General features: G+C 44.9%; 1 protein-coding gene across 1 annotated transcript in view; it reads right to left on the bottom strand.

Annotated features, from left to right (window-relative positions):
• Window positions 1–1384: 1384 nt before the first annotated feature.
• The window catches only part of LOC141271921 (uncharacterized), a 56419-nt gene continuing 40023 nt past the window's right edge, over window positions 1385–17780 (bottom strand). The window contains exon 7 of the mRNA XM_073682163.1: window positions 1385–6092. Within this exon, the coding sequence (XP_073538264.1) occupies window positions 5086–6092 (1007 nt within the window). The 3' untranslated portion in view covers window positions 1385–5085. The remainder of the gene's footprint in view (window positions 6093–17780) is intronic.

Raw genomic sequence — 17780 nt, 5'->3', positions numbered from 1 at the left:
GTTCATCCAATGACCGATAAGGGTATTTTGCACCAGGTATTGATTTTTTGTTGAAACTTGGCGTATAAGTGGACCAGATTCAAAGATATAAAGGCTCTAATATTAACAGATATATGAATTCCTAGATATTTAAATTCCTGTCCCACTGTCAAGCGTGTTTGGTGTACTTTAGAGTTTTGAGATAATTCATCTACCGGCATTAATATAGACTTATCCCAGTGATTCGAAGTCCCGAATGATCTCCAAATTCATTTACAGTTGCAATAGTGTTTACCAGGGAACTATCAGTATCCCCAAGGAACATCAGAAGGTCATCTGCATACAATGCAACTTTTTCCGCTACTGTATTGTAGATAAAGCCTTTCACCTCTCTACTAGCTCGTAATTTAACAGCAAGTTGCTCTATAGCAAAGGCAAATAGCAAGGGAGAGAGAGGACACCCCTGTCTAGTCCCCCTACACAATTTAAGGGAGTTTGAGTAGGAGCCATTAGCTCTGATTTTAGCTCTAGGATTACAATATAACAGTTTATTCCTTGAGAGGAAGGATGTTCCAAAGGCCATAGCCCTCATAACCGACCAAAGGTACTCCCGCTTGACGCTGTCAAAAGCCTTCGCTGCATCGAGTGAGAGCACAGCCCTCTCTCCCACATTTATCCACTAATCTGGAGGTTAATGTATAGACGTCTCAGGTTTATTAAAGGTCGATTTTCGTGGGCATGAATCCTGTCTGGTCTCCGTGTACCAAATGTGTGATGACTTTAAGAAATCTCAAAACCAGTGCCTAGGCTAGAATTTTTATATCCACTGACAATAATGAAATGGGCCTATATGAGTCTGTACATGTTGGATCTTTCTCTGGTTTAGGGATTAGAACTGTTGCAGCCTCACACATGGAATCTGGTAATGTCCCCACTCTGAATGCCTCTTGAAACACCTCCAGTAGCTTAGGCAGTAACACTGAACCCATTTCTTTGTATAATTCAGATGGGATCCTGTCCGTACCTGGGGCCTTATTGTTTTGGAGAGTGATCAATGCTACTTCTAGCTCCTCCACCGAGAGGGGCGCATCTTTATTGTGATTTTTAAAAAATATTTTTACCACTTTTTTTTTTTTTTTTTTTTACTTAGTCCCTCTATGGGACTTTAACTTTTTTTACTCTGATTGCTGGTATAATGCATTGCAATGCAACAGCACTGCAATGCATAATACATGTCAGTGCTGCACTGACAGAAGCCTCTTAGACCATGTTCGAAGCAACGTCTAACAGGCTTACTGTAGATGGCTGACCTGGAGGTTGTCATGATGTGAAATATACATATTTTGGTATATTTATTTATTCAGGACTTCTTACCAGATTGGATACTCCAAAGAAAATGTCACCATTTTTCTCATAAAACAATCTAGTGGTTTATTGAATTGTCCACCAAAAAGATTAATTGCAGCAAAGTATAAAATTTGTGGATTAGTCCCATGGCTAGTTCATTAGGTTAGTTGCAGTTTATTCATCCATCTTTCTCTGGATCCTGTGTAGAAGTTTTATCGGCTGTTTGTCCATGAGTGATTGTCCAAGTTACAGTAGGCCAAAGAAACACGTGTCAGTTGCTTATCCATTAGTGTCAAAGTCCAGGATATAGTTGTTGACAGGGCTGTGGAGTCGGTAAGCCAAACCACCAGTCCTACTCCACGACTCCGAAATAGTTCTGATGCCCATAATAACAATAAATATCGATAACGGATTATTGTTATACATATTCAATAACATAATGGTGTGAATTCATGTTATGGTAAGCTGTGACTAATATTCATATAAAATATATAATTATACTTCTCTAAATCAAAGCAATCACAGGTCCAATCCTCATCATCTGACGTTATTTGGTCTTCAGCTTCTCCTTTGGGATAAATTATAGCTTATAGACATTGTACAGTTCATAATTGTATTCTTTATTGTTCAGTATATAAACTGTATTCTTTATTACAAAGTCCATATTTTAACCCCTTCACGACTGTGCCATTTTTCATTTTTGCGCTTTCGTTTTTTGATCCTGTTCTTCCCAGAGCCATAACTTTTTTTTACGTCAATATGGCAGTATGAGAGCTTGTTATTTGGGGGACGAGTTGCACTTTTAAACTGCTGGAAATAGTACCATAGTACCATATAGTATACAGGGAATCGAGAAAAAAATTGCACGTGCGATGAAATTGCAAAAAAGTGCAATTCCACAATTTTTTTTTCCATGTTTACTAAATGATAAAATTGACTTAGCAATATGATTCTTCAGGTCAGAACGCGTACGCAGATACCAAATATGTAAAGATTATTTAAGTGGTGAAAAAAAAAAAAAAGAAAGAAAAATGATGCCATTTTCCGAGACCTGTAGAGTCTCCATTTTTCAGGATCTAGCACTGGGTGAGGGCTTATTTTTTACACCCAAAGCTGACCTTTTTATTGATACCATTTTGGAGTAGATACAATTTTATGATCTCCTGTTATTGAAATGTTGTGGCAACCATAAAAATAATTCTGGCGTTTTTATATTTTTGTTTTTCTCTATATGCCGTTTACCGATTCGGATTAATTCTTTTTATATTTTGATAGATCTGAACGTGATACAAAATATGTGTTTTTTTATGGTTTTATTTTGAATGGGGCAAAAGGGGGTGATTTGAACTTTTATATTTTTTAAAACAGGTTTTTCTCTATTTTTTACTTGCTTCAATAGTCCTCTTAGGAGACTTGAAGCTGCGATCATCCGATCGCTTCTGCTACACGTAGCAGGGCTTCAGCTGAAATCATCATCTCCTATGACAAGCACGGGGGTCTTCTGCAGACTCCCAGCTATCATGAGAACCCATTGGCACTCCTCGATCATGTGACAGGGACGTCAATGGCCATGTCTTATGACACGCTTCCGCCGGGCGCGAGTTAAATGCCGCTGTCAGTTATTGCCAGCCGCATTTAACATGTTAACAGCTGCGGGTGGATTATGACTCCACCCGTGGCTGTTGGAGGCACATGACAGCTGATCTAATCAGCTGTCATGTGCCAGGAAAGATGCGAGCTCCCAACTCATACCAACCTGTCCAAGCATAATGGGAGTTGTAGTTTTGCAACAGCTGCAGGGCCACATTGATCTTCAACTTACTTAACTGTTCACAATCACAGTAATTTTGACCAGACGTGCCCAAACTTTTACATGCCACTGTATTGGGGCTATGAGAGAAGAAAAAATTAGCCACTCGTTCTAGCAGACCCCTAGGGGGTTTCCTGGCCTTCACCATTTAACCCCTGTACAAGGATCTGTACTTTAGCTGGGACTCCTTCAGGTGTTGGGTTCACGGAGTTGCTTCTGAATGATGGAGCAACCTGAGGATGGTCAGAAAGCCACGTCAATACTAGGACATCAGGAACAGAAGCGTCATGCAGAAGAGTAGTCTAAACACAGCCTGTGGTCATAAATAGAAAATAATAAGCTGGGCAGCAGCAGAAAAACACGTGTGGACCTAACTGGCCACTAGAGAAACATTGCCAATTTGGATCCATGGCCAAAAACCTTTCCCGATCTCAATCCCATTGAGAACCTGTGGTCAGTCCTCAAAAAGAGGGTGGACAAACAAAAACACAGAAATCACTCCAAGCAGTGATTAGACAAGAATAGGTTGCCATCAGTCAGGATTTAGCCCAGAATTTGTGAGAGCAAATTGTGTGGAAAAATAACAGTTAACACTGTAAATATTGAGTCTTTGCATAAACTTGATGTATTTGTTAATAAAAGATAAAAAACTGAAATTGCTATAAATGTACTTCAGTAACGATAAAAACACTGAAGCAGAAATTTTGTGAAAAATAAATTTGGGTCAGTCTTAAACCATTTGGCCATGATTGTACAGCAGAACAATTTGCGGCTATTGTGGCTAAGAGTTGAGATGATCTAATAAATTGGCAGGGCCCTGGTTCAGTGGCCAGGTCAGTATTTTGTGGTCTTTGGATCGAGCCTTGAAAACTGTCTTTTACTTGCCGGAATCTGCGGCTCCTCTTTTGATTAGCCGGCCTGGTTAAAAAAAATAGGGAAACGAGGATACAGTGGATAAAGCAGATGATTCTGGAACTTTTATCTAGTGCCATTCCAATAAAACAAAAATAGGCAACTGCCTAAAGAAAACATTTCACAAATATTCAAATCACATTTCCCCACTTAACAATATGACTTGCATTGTGATCAAGAGTTAATGCATGGGTGTGCAGAGTACAGATACATTTTGGGCACTTCTTATTCCAATCACTAAAAAACAAGTATGTTTCTGATAACATACATAATTATGAAAATGACTTTATCACAGTGCAAGAAATGTTACAGCTTTTTTTATTAAGGAAAAGTATATCAGCTCAGCTTGATGACGGAGCAGTCTGGTAGGCAGTGATGGCTACGAGACACTGTTTAGATGCTGTACAGCGGTTTTAGCAAATCATTCTCCTAAGTTTCCGAGGCTTCACCAGGGATACTGGAGCTGCTGGGGTAATTTTGAGTCTGCTTCCTTGTAAAGAGGTTAAGTTTTGGTGCCACTGATGCCAGACCAAATTTGACCATTGTACGGCCAAAGGTTAGTGGCCGTTTTCCACAAGAAGTGGAATTTTAAGTTAGAAATGGACATTTTTTAAAGCCACTGGTTAGATGTCAGATAAACCAAGCTCAGCCGAAACAGTTGTCCTCACCAATTAGTACATCTTTTGATGACCTATGACTTTAATGCAATGTTGTATTTTTTCTTGTAGTATTTATAAAGGAAAGGAGTTAAAAAAAAATATTTTTGGTTAAACCATTTACTGCATACAGTTCATTAAAATAGATTTTTTCCCTATGTATCTCCTTTGGTTTTCAACAAGACCTGATTTCTTGTAGGAAGATGGTTTCTCTCATGGGCGAGGTTTTTAATTGCCAACTAAGATTTGATTTCTGAATAAAAACATTTTTTTACCACAATCTGAACATGAAAATGATTCTTCAATCTGTGAATTCTTGGATGTGTAAGAGAAGAGAAGTGGATTTACACTAAACTGTTTCCCACATTCAGAAGATTAAAATTACTTTGCCATTATGTGAATTCTCTGATGAGAAACAAAGGAAGATTTCCGTTTAAAACATTTCCCACAATCTGAACATGAAAATTGCTTTTCCTTTGTGTGAGTTTTTTGATGACTGACAAGATGTGATTTGCAATTGAACGATTTTCCACATTCTGAACATGAAAATGGCTTCTCAACTGAGTGTATTCTCTGATGCGCAACAAGATCTGATTTGTGGCCAAAACATTTCCCACATTCTGAACATGAAAATAGCTTCTCCTCTATGTGACTTCTCTTATGTTTACCGAGACTCGATGTATCAGTAAAACATTTTCCACACTCTGAACATGAAAAAGGCTTCACCCCTGTATGTCTTCTCTGATGTCGGACAAGATCTACATTCTGGTAAAAACATTTCCCACATTCTGAACATAAAAATGGCTTCTCCCCTGTGTGACCTCTCTCATGTTTACTAAGATTTGATTTATCTGTAAAACATTTGCCACACTCCGAACATGTAAATGGCTTCTCCCCTGTGTGAATTCTCTGATGCCTAACAAGATCTGAATGCTGGATAAAACATTTACTACATTCTGAACATGGAAATGGCCTCTCCCCGGTGTGAATTCTCTCATGTTTTGCAAGATTTGATTTAATTTTAAAACATCTGCCACATTCTGAACATGGAAATGGCCTCTCCCTGGTGTGAATTCTCACATGTTTCACAAGTTTTGATTTAATTGTAAAACGTTTCCCACATTCTGAACATGAAAATGGTCTTTCTTCTTTGTAAACCTTTTGATGTTCAACACTCTTTTGGTGATGATTATCTTGTTTAACAGTATGTAATGAATTAGTAGATAGGACTTGTTGAAAATTATCAGATGACAAATCTTTGCTTTGAAGGGTTGAAGGTATAGCTGGAAGGAATAAATTCATTTCATGCACATCTTCTATCATACCACGATCATCTGTTATAAAATCTGAAGATATCAGATGTCCTTCTAAGCTTCTTGCATAGTCTCCTGCCAAGAAGAAAAATGTAGTATTATTTATTTCAATTCTAAGACCAAAAAAAATATCATTTAAGTAACATTTCTAAATTAAAATTTCAATATAAATTGAAAAAAATAGTAACAAATTTCCCATTAGTACCTGACCTAAGGCTCCTAACTACATTGGAGAAAAATCTCCCCAAACTCTGAAATGTGGGCAGGATGAATTATCCATTCTACGTGTATGAATAGAATATATTGAGTTTCCTATTATTTTGTTCTCCTGCAAGACAAGCGACCAGAGATGTCTGGTAGAAACTTGACTGAGAACTGAAATGACGTGTATGGTGAAGTTGAGGGAGTTGGCTGTTCACCAAACAAGCATTTGTCCAACAGCTTTCTAAGAAATGTGAGCGCTAATCACAAAACAAAATCACTATCCAACAGTAGATCTCAGCGCAAGGACTTAGGTATGACATGATGTTAGGCCACCATGCTTTTCAGCTCTGATTTTCAACTCTTTGCTGAACCCAGAATTTTCATTGTTTCATGTTTCAGTGTGCCTGTGGTCACTCAGTGTATCCAGCAGTAAAGCATGAAGGGACTTTTGAGTTTTTATGCAGTCATGACAAAATATGACCATTTCCACTAATTTTCACCCTGGTGTCTCAAGAATAGAGCTGCTATGGGATTTTTTGGGTCCAGAGCAGGGGTCTCAAACACAGGGGCTGCATGTAGGCACTGTAGATCCCTTGATGATCGCGGCCCAGTCCAGGAGTCGCTGACGTTAGCGCTTTATTTCAGTTGAATGTGCATCCCTAGACGCACATTCAATCGAAATGTATTGCTGCGCAAGGTCTCTGCACAGCAATACTGTAACATACCTGGCGGCGTCCTTGCATGGTGGTCCATCTCCCACTGTGCAAGAGAGCGCACTTGATCTCCTGTCCAGAATGTCTCTCTGGCTTCCCTCCATGCTGTCTGTTTGTGTCTGTCTCTGCTGCTTAAGGGCGGCGCCCGATCACTTCCTGCTCTTTGTACCTGCTGTGGGTCACGCCCCTTGTGCGTCCTCAGCCTATTGCTGTCTGACACTTGGTATATAGCTCAGCAGCTCCCTTCTATCCCTGCCTGAGCATAGTGTTTTCCTTCAGTGTGTTTTTGCACTCTGAAGGTGCCAGGTCCCGTCTTTGTTTCCTTGTCTGCCTTTCCTGGAGGCTGTATTTCCAGGCCTGTCTGAACTGTGTCCTGTATGTCTCCTGCTTTGCGGTATTAGTTCCCGTGTCTGAACTGAGTCCTTTCTGTGTATCTTGTCTGTCCTGTCTGAACACGCTCCTTGCCTGTTCTTTCCGCCTCTCTGGGGGCAGTATTCCCAGACCCGCTCCTGTATCCCGCTGCAGTGTCGGTCTCCTCCGTACACTCAGTTCCAGTCTGAACTCTCTCCTATCCTTTACCTGTTTTTCCTCTATGTCCGTTCCCTTCCTTTTTCTGCAGAGTCTGAACTCGTACCTAACTCCTGCCTGTTGTCTCTGTACTCCCGTTTGTGAGTTTGTGGTCCACTCGCTACTTCACTGCAAGTACCCTGTGGGTGTCTGGCTCTGTCTTTCCCTTCCTGTCTGTTCCGTGTGAACAGAGTCCTGTCCTGCCCTGCTTCTGCCCGCTGCTCCGGCAGTCCTGTCCTGCCCTGCCTGTACCCTTCTGCCTGTATTGTTCCTGAGTCCCGGTGTGTACTGGGTCCTATCCCGCCTGTGTTCCTACCTGCTAGTGCCTCCCTGTCTGCACTCTAGCTGTGCTTGCCTTTACCCCCCTGCCTGCATACCCGCCTGCCTGCATACCAGTCGTGCCTGCCTATACCCACCAGTCTGTGTGCCAGCCTACCAGCCTGTTCCTGTATTCCCCTGTGTGGGTCAACAGCCGTGTCCGGGGTCTGTCCTGGAGTAGCACCTGGTCCCTCTGCTCGGTTCCTCCTTGGTGCACTGGCGTCGTATGCCGTCGTGCGACCCTGGTCGGATCGGGTGAATACCTAGTCACGCCCCTCCAGGCATTCACTCTCCGGCACGGTCCAGTGGAATCACTACCAATCACACGCACACGCCGCTTAGCCCGGGCGTGTGCATAACAGCATGCTCAGGCCATGGTTCCCGTTGAGCCCCACGGCCTTCGCTCTTTGAGAAGTTTTTCCAGCGAATACATGCATTAAAATAAATAAATAATTTTTTTTTTCCCCCTTTAGCTGAGTTCCAGGCGAATTACGCACCCGTCCAGATGGATCTATCAGCTCTCGTTCCTGCGGATCCGCCACGTTACTATGGGGATCCAAGACAGTGTCGTGCATTTGTGGAGCAATGCATGCTACACTTTAAGGCCTACCCTCTCTATTTTCCTTCCGATTGGGCTAAAGTGGCCTTTATGATTGACTACCTAGCGGGTGATGCCTTGAAATGGGTCACCCCCCTATGGGAAGCATGGGATCCTGTCATCCTTGACCTGCAGGCCTTCCTGGTGGCCTTTCGTATGGTCTTCGAGGACCCTAACTCTGAAGCCCCTGCTGAAGCTTCACTTCCCAATATCCCGGAGCAGCCCCGACGGGTAATGTGTGTGGGTAGCGCAATAGTCCTCCAGCCCAATGAGACTACTGCCCACCCAGAATCCTCACAGGGTGACTACGCTTTCCGGAATACTTCTCTCAACCTCAAGAGGCAGTCCAGACGTGCTAGACTTAGAGGCAAGCCGTCACGCCAGGGTCTGTCCTCCCTGAGACCTCCTGACCCCAACCTTGAAGTCCCTACTGAAGCTTCATCTCCCTGTATCCCGGAGAAACCCCAATGGGTAATGTGCGTGGGTAGTGCACCAGTTCTCCTGGCCGAAGAGACTTCTGCCCATCCAGACTCCACACAGGAGAACTTCCTGCACCCGGCATCAGATGCTTCTTTCTCTTTAACCGGTGTGCATGTCCAAGGATGCTCCAAAGCTGTGGTTACCTCAGAGTCTGTGCACCTCTACTACCTGGCGGAGGATCCCCTGTTGCCTCCTGAACCCTCCGGGATACCACTCGATGACAAATGGAGAGAGACTTTTCTACACCCGGTACTCAATACTTTGTCCGCTTCGTCCTGTGAGCCTGACAATGGGTACCCCAAAGTGGTAGTTACCTCCGAGTCTCTACACCCCTCCGACCAGGCGGAGGATCTCCAGTTGTCTCCTGAACCCTTCGGGGTGCTACCTGGTAGCGAAAGGACAGAGACTCTCCTATACTCTGTACCTGATACCTCGCTCGCTTCGTCCAGTGAGTCCAACTTAGTGTACTCCGAAGCAGAGGTTACTCCTGAGTCTCTACACCCCTCCGACCAGGCGGAGGACCTCCAGTTGTGTTCAGAATCCTTCGGGGTGCCACCTGGTGGTGAATGGACAGAGACTTTCCTATATCCTGGATCTGATACCTCGCTTGCTTCGTCCAGTGAGTCCGACCTAGTGTACTCTGAAGCAGAGGTTACCCGTGAGTCTCTACACCCCTCTGACCAGGCGGAGGACCGCCAGCTGTCTCCAGAACCCTTCGGGGTGCCACCTGGTGGTGAATGGACAGAGACTTTCCTATACTCGGTACCCGATACCTCGCCTGCTTCCTCCAGTGAGTCCGACCTAGTGTACTCTGAAGCAGAGGTTACCCGTGAGTCTCTACACCCCTCTGACCAGGCGGAGGACCGCCAGCTGTCTCCAGAACCCTTCGGGGTGCCACCTGGTGGTGAATGGACAGAGACTTTCCTATACTCGGTACCCGATACCTCGCCTGCTTCCTCCAGTGAGTCCGACCTAGTGTACTCTGAAGCAGTTGTTTTCTCTGAGCCTCTGCACTCTTCTGACCCGGCGGAGGACCTCCAGTTGTTTCCTGAATCCTCCAGGATACCACCAGATAACAAAGAGACAGTGACTTTTCCTCATTATGTACCTGATAACCCGTCTATTTCTTCCTGTGAGCTTGACAAGATGTACCTCGAAGCAGAGATTACCCTTAAGTCTCTGTCCCCCTCCAACCCAGTGAACGACTGGCCCTCGAATTCCCTGCGGAAGATTCTGGCAGGCCTGAAGAAGAGGGGGCGTAAGGGGGGAGGTACTGTAACATACCTGGCGGCGTCCTTGCATGGTGGTCCATCTCCCACTGTGCAAGAGAGCGCACTTGATCTCCTGTCCAGAATGTCTCTCTGGCTTCCCTCCATGCTGTCTGTTTGTGTCTGTCTCTGCTGCTTAAGGGCGGCGCCCGATCACTTCCTGCTCTTTGTACCTGCTGTGGGTCACGCCCCTTGTGCGTCCTCAGCCTATTGCTGTCTGACACTTGGTATATAGCTCAGCAGCTCCCTTCTATCCCTGCCTGAGCATAGTGTTTTCCTTCAGTGTGTTTTTGCACTCTGAAGGTGCCAGGTCCCGTCTTTGTTTCCTTGTCTGCCTTTCCTGGAGGCTGTATTTCCAGGCCTGTCTGAACTGTGTCCTGTATGTCTCCTGCTTTGCGGTATTAGTTCCCGTGTCTGAACTGAGTCCTTTCTGTGTATCTTGTCTGTCCTGTCTGAACACGCTCCTTGCCTGTTCTTTCCGCCTCTCTGGGGGCAGTATTCCCAGACCCGCTCCTGTATCCCGCTGCAGTGTCGGTCTCCTCCGTACACTCAGTTCCAGTCTGAACTCTCTCCTATCCTTTACCTGTTTTTCCTCTATGTCCGTTCCCTTCCTTTTTCTGCAGAGTCTGAACTCGTACCTAACTCCTGCCTGTTGTCTCTGTACTCCCGTTTGTGAGTTTGTGGTCCACTCGCTACTTCACTGCAAGTACCCTGTGGGTGTCTGGCTCTGTCTTTCCCTTCCTGTCTGTTCCGTGTGAACAGAGTCCTGTCCTGCCCTGCTTCTGCCCGCTGCTCCGGCAGTCCTGTCCTGCCCTGCCTGTACCCTTCTGCCTGTATTGTTCCTGAGTCCCGGTGTGTACTGGGTCCTATCCCGCCTGTGTTCCTACCTGCTAGTGCCTCCCTGTCTGCACTCTAGCTGTGCTTGCCTTTACCCCCCTGCCTGCATACCCGCCTGCCTGCATACCAGTCGTGCCTGCCTATACCCACCAGTCTGTGTGCCAGCCTACCAGCCTGTTCCTGTATTCCCCTGTGTGGGTCAACAGCCGTGTCCGGGGTCTGTCCTGGAGTAGCACCTGGTCCCTCTGCTCGGTTCCTCCTTGGTGCACTGGCGTCGTATGCCGTCGTGCGACCCTGGTCGGATCGGGTGAATACCTAGTCACGCCCCTCCAGGCATTCACTCTCCGGCACGGTCCAGTGGAATCACTACCAATCACACGCACACGCCGCTTAGCCCGGGCGTGTGCATAACAAATACCAATGCCACCCGATGGCCAATCAGAGGCTAGCAGCTGATATCGGCACACCGGCTTATGACATCACTGCAATGCTACGGCACATCAATGTCAGCTGCTGACCTCTGATTGGCTGGGAGCTGGTATTTTCAACTGAAATAAAGCTCTGCCATCAGCAGACCCCTGGACTGGACCAAGATCGTCAAGGGGTCTACAGTGCCTGCAGGCCGCATGTGCAGAAAGGACGCCGAGGAAAAGGAGGACAGGTGAGAAGAATTATTTTTTTTTATATATGTCTTAATTATTTGTTGTTATTATGCCTCATGGACACCGCTCTCTCCTGGTTCTCCTCCTATCGCTCCTTCACGGAATCTTTTGCCGGATCTTCTTCCTCTAATCTTCCCCTTACTATCAGGGTTCCACAAGGATCAGTCCTAGGCCCCCTCCTCTTCTCCTTGTATACTGCCCCTATTGGACAAACCATCAGCAGATTTGATTTTTTCCAGTATCAGCTCTATGCTGATGACACCCAACTATACACCTCTTCACCTGACATCACCCCCACTCTAATACAAAATACCAGTGATTGTCTGTCCGCTGTCTCTAACATCACATCCTCCCTCTAGCTGAAACTGAATCTCTCAAAAACTGAACTCCTTATTTTTCCTCCCTCTACTAACCAACCTATATATGACTTTTCAATTTCCTTGGGTGGCGCCACCATAAATCCCAAGCAGCAAGCTCGCTGTCTTGGAGTCATATTTGACACACAACTTTCCTTTATTCCCCATATTCAATCACTCACTCGCTCATGTCACCTGCACCTTAAAAACATCCCCAGAATCCGACCTTTTCTCACCTTTGATACTGCAATAACTCTTACTGTCGCTCTTAATCACTCTCGTCTGGACTACTGCAACTCTCTTCTAATCGGTCTCCCTCTAAACAAACTCTCTCCTCTCCAATCCATTCTGAATGCAGCAGCCAGGGTCGTATTTCTATGAGGCCGCTTCACCGACGCCTCTACCTGGTGCCAGTCATTGCACTGGTTACCCAGTCACCACAAAATGCAATACAAACTCATCTCTCTCACCCACAAAGCTCTCCACAGTTCTGCACCGCCATTTAGCTCATCCCTCATTTCCGTCTATCGCCCCTCCCGTTCCCTCTGTTCTGCAACTGAGCTAAAACTAACATCCTCCTTAATCCGAACCTCACACCTCCGTCTCCAAGACTTCTCTCATGCCGCAACAGTTTTCTGGAATGCGCTTCCCCAAACGATCCAACGGATATCTAGCCCCCATGTCTTTAAATAGGCTTCTCTAAACAGATGTGATTTTAAAGCACATCACCTCAACTCACCAACCTAACTCTTCCCTGTTCCCTTCTAAATGTTAATATTAATCTGCCCCTGCGTATTCATCTGTCTCCACATCCTCCAAGCACCAAATACCACATGGTAACTGCCCTTAGACAGACAGATGACCATGTTCTTCCTATTGTGTGCTCCCATTTCCATATAGATTGTAAGCTTGCGAGCAGGGCCCTCAATCCTCCTGTAACTCTTGAAATGGGATACATTGTATTGTTTATATTGTCTGTATATGTCCCTACTTAATTGTAAAGTGCTGCGAAATATGTTGGCGCTATATAAATAAAAAATATTATTATTATTATGTGTATGTGAAGAACATAACAATATGGGACATTACAAAAATATGGGAACAAGATTGGGACATTACTAGAAGAAGGGGACCAGGATGGGACATTACTATAAAAAGGGGACCAGGATGGGACATTACTACAAAAAGGGGACCAGAATGGGGCATTACTACAAGACGTGGATCAGGATGGCGCACATTACTACAAGATGTTGGCCAGAATTATTATATGGTGCCAATTGAAAGACAATATTACTGCATGTGGCCAATTGGGGGAAACAAAATTGTAAAAAAAAAAATTCTAAATAAAGCATTAAAAATATTTTGAAACCAAAAATGCTGTTCTATATATAAACTAAAGTAAACAAAAAAAGCGCACATTTGTTATAGCCATATCAACGGCCCAAGAGATAAAACTGTACCATAGCCCATAACATGATTGCCATTTTAAAAAAATAAAATACACATGCCAAAAACATAAAAAAATTATCAAAAGGTGTATAGAAAAAAATGCTATCACTAAAAATGTTACTTTGTCCTGAAATGAATGTGGACCCCCAAATTCTATTTTTTTCTATGTGAAGCCCACATACACAGCCAAATTTAAGACCCCTGGTCTAGAGAATGTGTCATAATTGGAGTTATGAGTTACACAGATTCAAGGCTGGGAGCATTGGATCACTTTGTGCACAACCTGCCGTGAACATATAATTGAAGCAGGTAATCTGAAGAAGACCAGACATGAAGTGAGAATACGTAGTAATTAACAAGAAACTGTAAATTTTGGATAACCATTTGGGCCAGCAGATGTGTTCCTGTATGCCTCCACTTGCACATATGTGTTAAAGTGAACTTGTTAGCTGATACATGTTGCCCACGGAATGAGTGGTATGTACCAGGCACTGGCTGTATTATCTCAGCCAGGTATGTTTGACTCTGAAACGCTGCAGCGCTGGGCAGCATGTATCAGCTAACAGGTTCACTTTAACCACAGGGGCATCAATGCTTCACCTTGTGTAGCTGCTCTGACTGTATAATAAGCCACATGAGAGACTGGTTATTGTAGAGGGCTGAACCAACCGGTCACACTTAATTCTGCTCATTATTATTGTTTTACATTAATTTTTATCACTTAATGTTGAGCAGAATTATGTCTACTGACTAGCTGCTACTGTTAATACATGTGACGATAAAAGATACAAGTTACAATATGCCCTACCTGTAGTAGCTAAGCAAAACAGTATAATTTATAGCTTTTTATAAAGTTTATATAAAACAGTACACACTGTTATTCAGCCCTTTGCATTGATCAATAACTTTAAACACAATATGATGCCCCCACAGTCCCCTCAAACAGTATGATGTTCCCTCGCACAGTATGTAACTACAGAGCCCCCATACGTTTTATGATGTCCCGATGCAACCCCCTTGCACAGTACTATCCCCACAGAGCCCATTTGCATAGTATAAAGTCCCGACACAGTCTCCTTGCACAGTACTACGTCCCAATGCAGCTCACCTACATAGTATGTCCACATACAGCCCCCTTCACATTATAATGTCCACACACAGCCCAATTACACAGTATAATATCCCCACAGAGCTCACCTACGCAGTATAATGTCCGCACACAGCCCACCTACATAGTATAATGTTCCCATACATGGTATGATGTGCCCACAAAGCCTTCCTGCACAGTGTGATGTCTCGAAACAGCCCCCCCATGCAGTATGATGTCCCTCACATGGACCCCTGGCACACTATTATGTTCCCACACAGCCCCTTGCTCAGTAGTATGTCACCACACAGTCCCCTGGCACAGTGTTATATCCCCAGAGTTTACAAAAATGTACTGTAAAAAAATCCTTCCGCTGCTCGGTACTGTGCTGTGTACAGAGGCCCAACTGGGGAAATGTACTGATGTCATTGCACCTATTGCGATCTCAGACACACAGGCTTGATGAAGGAAGTGCTAGCTAATAGCCCCCCCATTCCTTCATTCTGTTCGCCGGTATCTGCATCCCGGTATTTCAGTGTTTAACCCCATCATGCCGCAGGCAATTTTGTTCTTTTCGCTTTCATTTTTTCTTCCCCTTCTTCTAAAAGCCGTAAGTTTATGTTTCCGTCCACATAGCCATATATGTTTTTTATTTACCATGTCCACTATTTTTCAAACTAACCTTTGTAAAAAAAAAAGATCCTAGTTACTTAAGGGTAACGGGATTTTACAGAGCCCATGACAGCACCACCTGAGAGAGAGGGTATCCGCCCACCAAGGACAGGAACCTACTGAATAAAAAGGCGGTACCTCTCTTCCGCATCAGTTTTTGTTTCAGAGCATGAGAGGACCTCCGAAAAATAGGTTAGTACATAACTACCACCTAAACATTTCTTAATAAAACACCCTAAGAAGTGCACACCATAAGTGAAACAAGGGGAGGGAATTAATAGGGTGCTGTCATGGGCTCTGTAAAATCCTGTTACTGGTAAGTAGCTAGGATCTTTTCCCCTTCTCCCATGACAGCACCACCTGAGAGATTTAGAGAGATCAGACACCAGAGGGAGGGATCACCGCTTGCAACACCTACCTCCCAAAGGACAGATCAGTAGAAGAGGAAAGGTCAAGACGGTAATGCTTGTAAAATGTAGCGGGGGATGACCAAGTTGCCGCCTTACATATGATGTCAATGGACACATCCGCCTTCTCAGCCCAGGAAGCAGCTACCGCCCTGGTGGAGTGGGCCTTCAGGTTCTCTGGAACTGGCAGATTGCTAGAAGAGTATGCTAAGCCAATGGTGTCCCTGACCCACCTACTATGGTCCCCCTTGTAACCTTAAGCCCTTTCCTAGCCCCCTGAAACCCTGAAATGAGATGAATAAGGCGTCACTTTTTCTCCAGGCCTTCGTTACCTCCAAATACTGGACTAATACCCTCTTAACATCTAAAGTGTGAAGTTTTTGTTCCTCTGAATCTCTAGGGTCAGGATAGAAGGAAGGGAGAGTAATTACTTGGGTCCCATGGAATTTGGAGGCCACTTTTGGAAGATAGGCCGGGTCTGGTCTTAAGTTTACTCTATCCATACACACCTGAGTGAACGGATGGTTAACTGACAGCGCGTGCAGATGACTAACCCTACGAGCTGACGTTAGAGCTACCAGCATGGCTGTTTTTAAGGTGAGAAATTTCTCCGAAACTTCCTCTAAGGGCTCAAAGGGGGACTTGGTTAGTGCTTCTAGAACCAGATTAAGGTCCCAAGGAGGCATCCATGGAGTAGGAATAAGTCTAGATCTACTGCAAGCTTTAATGAATCTGATGATCCACCTATTCACTGCCAAGTCGCAATTATATAGTGCCCCCAGAGCTGATACTTGTACCTTAAGGGTACTAGTGGCTAACCCCATGCTTAAGCTTTTCTGAAGGAATTCCAGGATGGCCCCAATAGGAACCCTCCCTTTGGCGGACTGACCCGAGGTAGACAGAAACTTAGCCCAGGTTCTGCCATAGATCCTAGTCGTCACCGGCTTCCTACTCGCCAGTAGAGTAGTAACTAGACCTGGAGAGAACCCCTCCTGCATTAGTAGTGACCTTTCAAAATCCAGGCCGTCAAATGCTGGCCCGATCTTTGGGGATGGAAGACTGGGCCCTGCCTGAGGAGATCTGGGGTGTCCGGAAGAACGCATGGATCCGCTTGGGACATTCTCTTCATCCAAGTGAACCATGGTCTCTTGGGCCAAAACTGGGCGATCAATATAACCCTCGCCTGTTCTTCTCGGATCTTCCTCAGGATAGTAGGGATCAGCATTAGAGGGGGAAAGGCATAGGCCAGGGTAAAGTCCCAAGGAATTTGCAGCACGTCGACCGCAAAGGCATCTTCTTTGGATTCAGGGAACAAAAGATTTTGGTCTTCCGATTGTGTTTGTTCGCAAACAGATCTATACGAGGTTGTCCCCATCGGCCAACAATCTGCTGGAATACCGCTGGATTCAATTCCCATTCTCCTTGTTTCAAGATGTGTCGACTTAGAAAATCGGCTTTTACGCTCTCCTCTCCTCTTATATGCAGTGCCGAGAGTGTAAATAGAGGACTCTCCGCAAAGCGAAGGATCTGGTCCGCTACTAACATCAGAGGAAGGGATCTGGTACCCCCCTTACAATTGATGTAGGCGACTGTCGTTCGGTTGTCCGACATTATCCGGATGTGATGACCCTGAAGAAGAGAACTGAACTCTACTAGAGCATTTCTGACTGCCAACAGCTCCCTCATGTTGGAGGAGAGACCCCTCTCGCTGTCCGACCAGAGGCTTTGTATTGAATGATCTCTCAGGTGAGCTCCCCAGCCTTCTGCGCTTGCGTCTGTCGTAATCGTATCCAACACCTGAAAAGACCAAGGAACCCCCAGAGATAGATTTACCGGATTCATCCACCAGTCCAGCGAGTTGATTACTAAACTTGAAAGGGATATTTTTCCATCCAGGCGACCTCTGAGCCGTTTGTCTGCTGTCAGGATCTCCTGCTGAAGACGTCTGGAATGGAACTGGGCCCACTGAACTGCTGGGATACAAGATGTCATTGTACCCAATAGAGACATTGCATTCCTCAATGTCATGGATGGATTGCTGATTACGCGTGATATGAGGGAACTGATCTTCAGTTTCTTGTCCTCTGGCAGAAGACAAGTCTGGTTTTCCGAGTCCAAAATGAGACCCAGGAGGTGATCAGGAGG

This window comes from Phyllobates terribilis, unplaced genomic scaffold (assembly GCF_046119375.1).
Source record: "Phyllobates terribilis strain yellow unplaced genomic scaffold, ASM4611937v1 Scaffold_5__5_contigs__length_657084704, whole genome shotgun sequence".
Classification (NCBI taxonomy): Eukaryota; Metazoa; Chordata; class Amphibia; order Anura; family Dendrobatidae; genus Phyllobates; species Phyllobates terribilis.
This window is presented reverse-complemented; position numbering and strand designations above follow the sequence as displayed.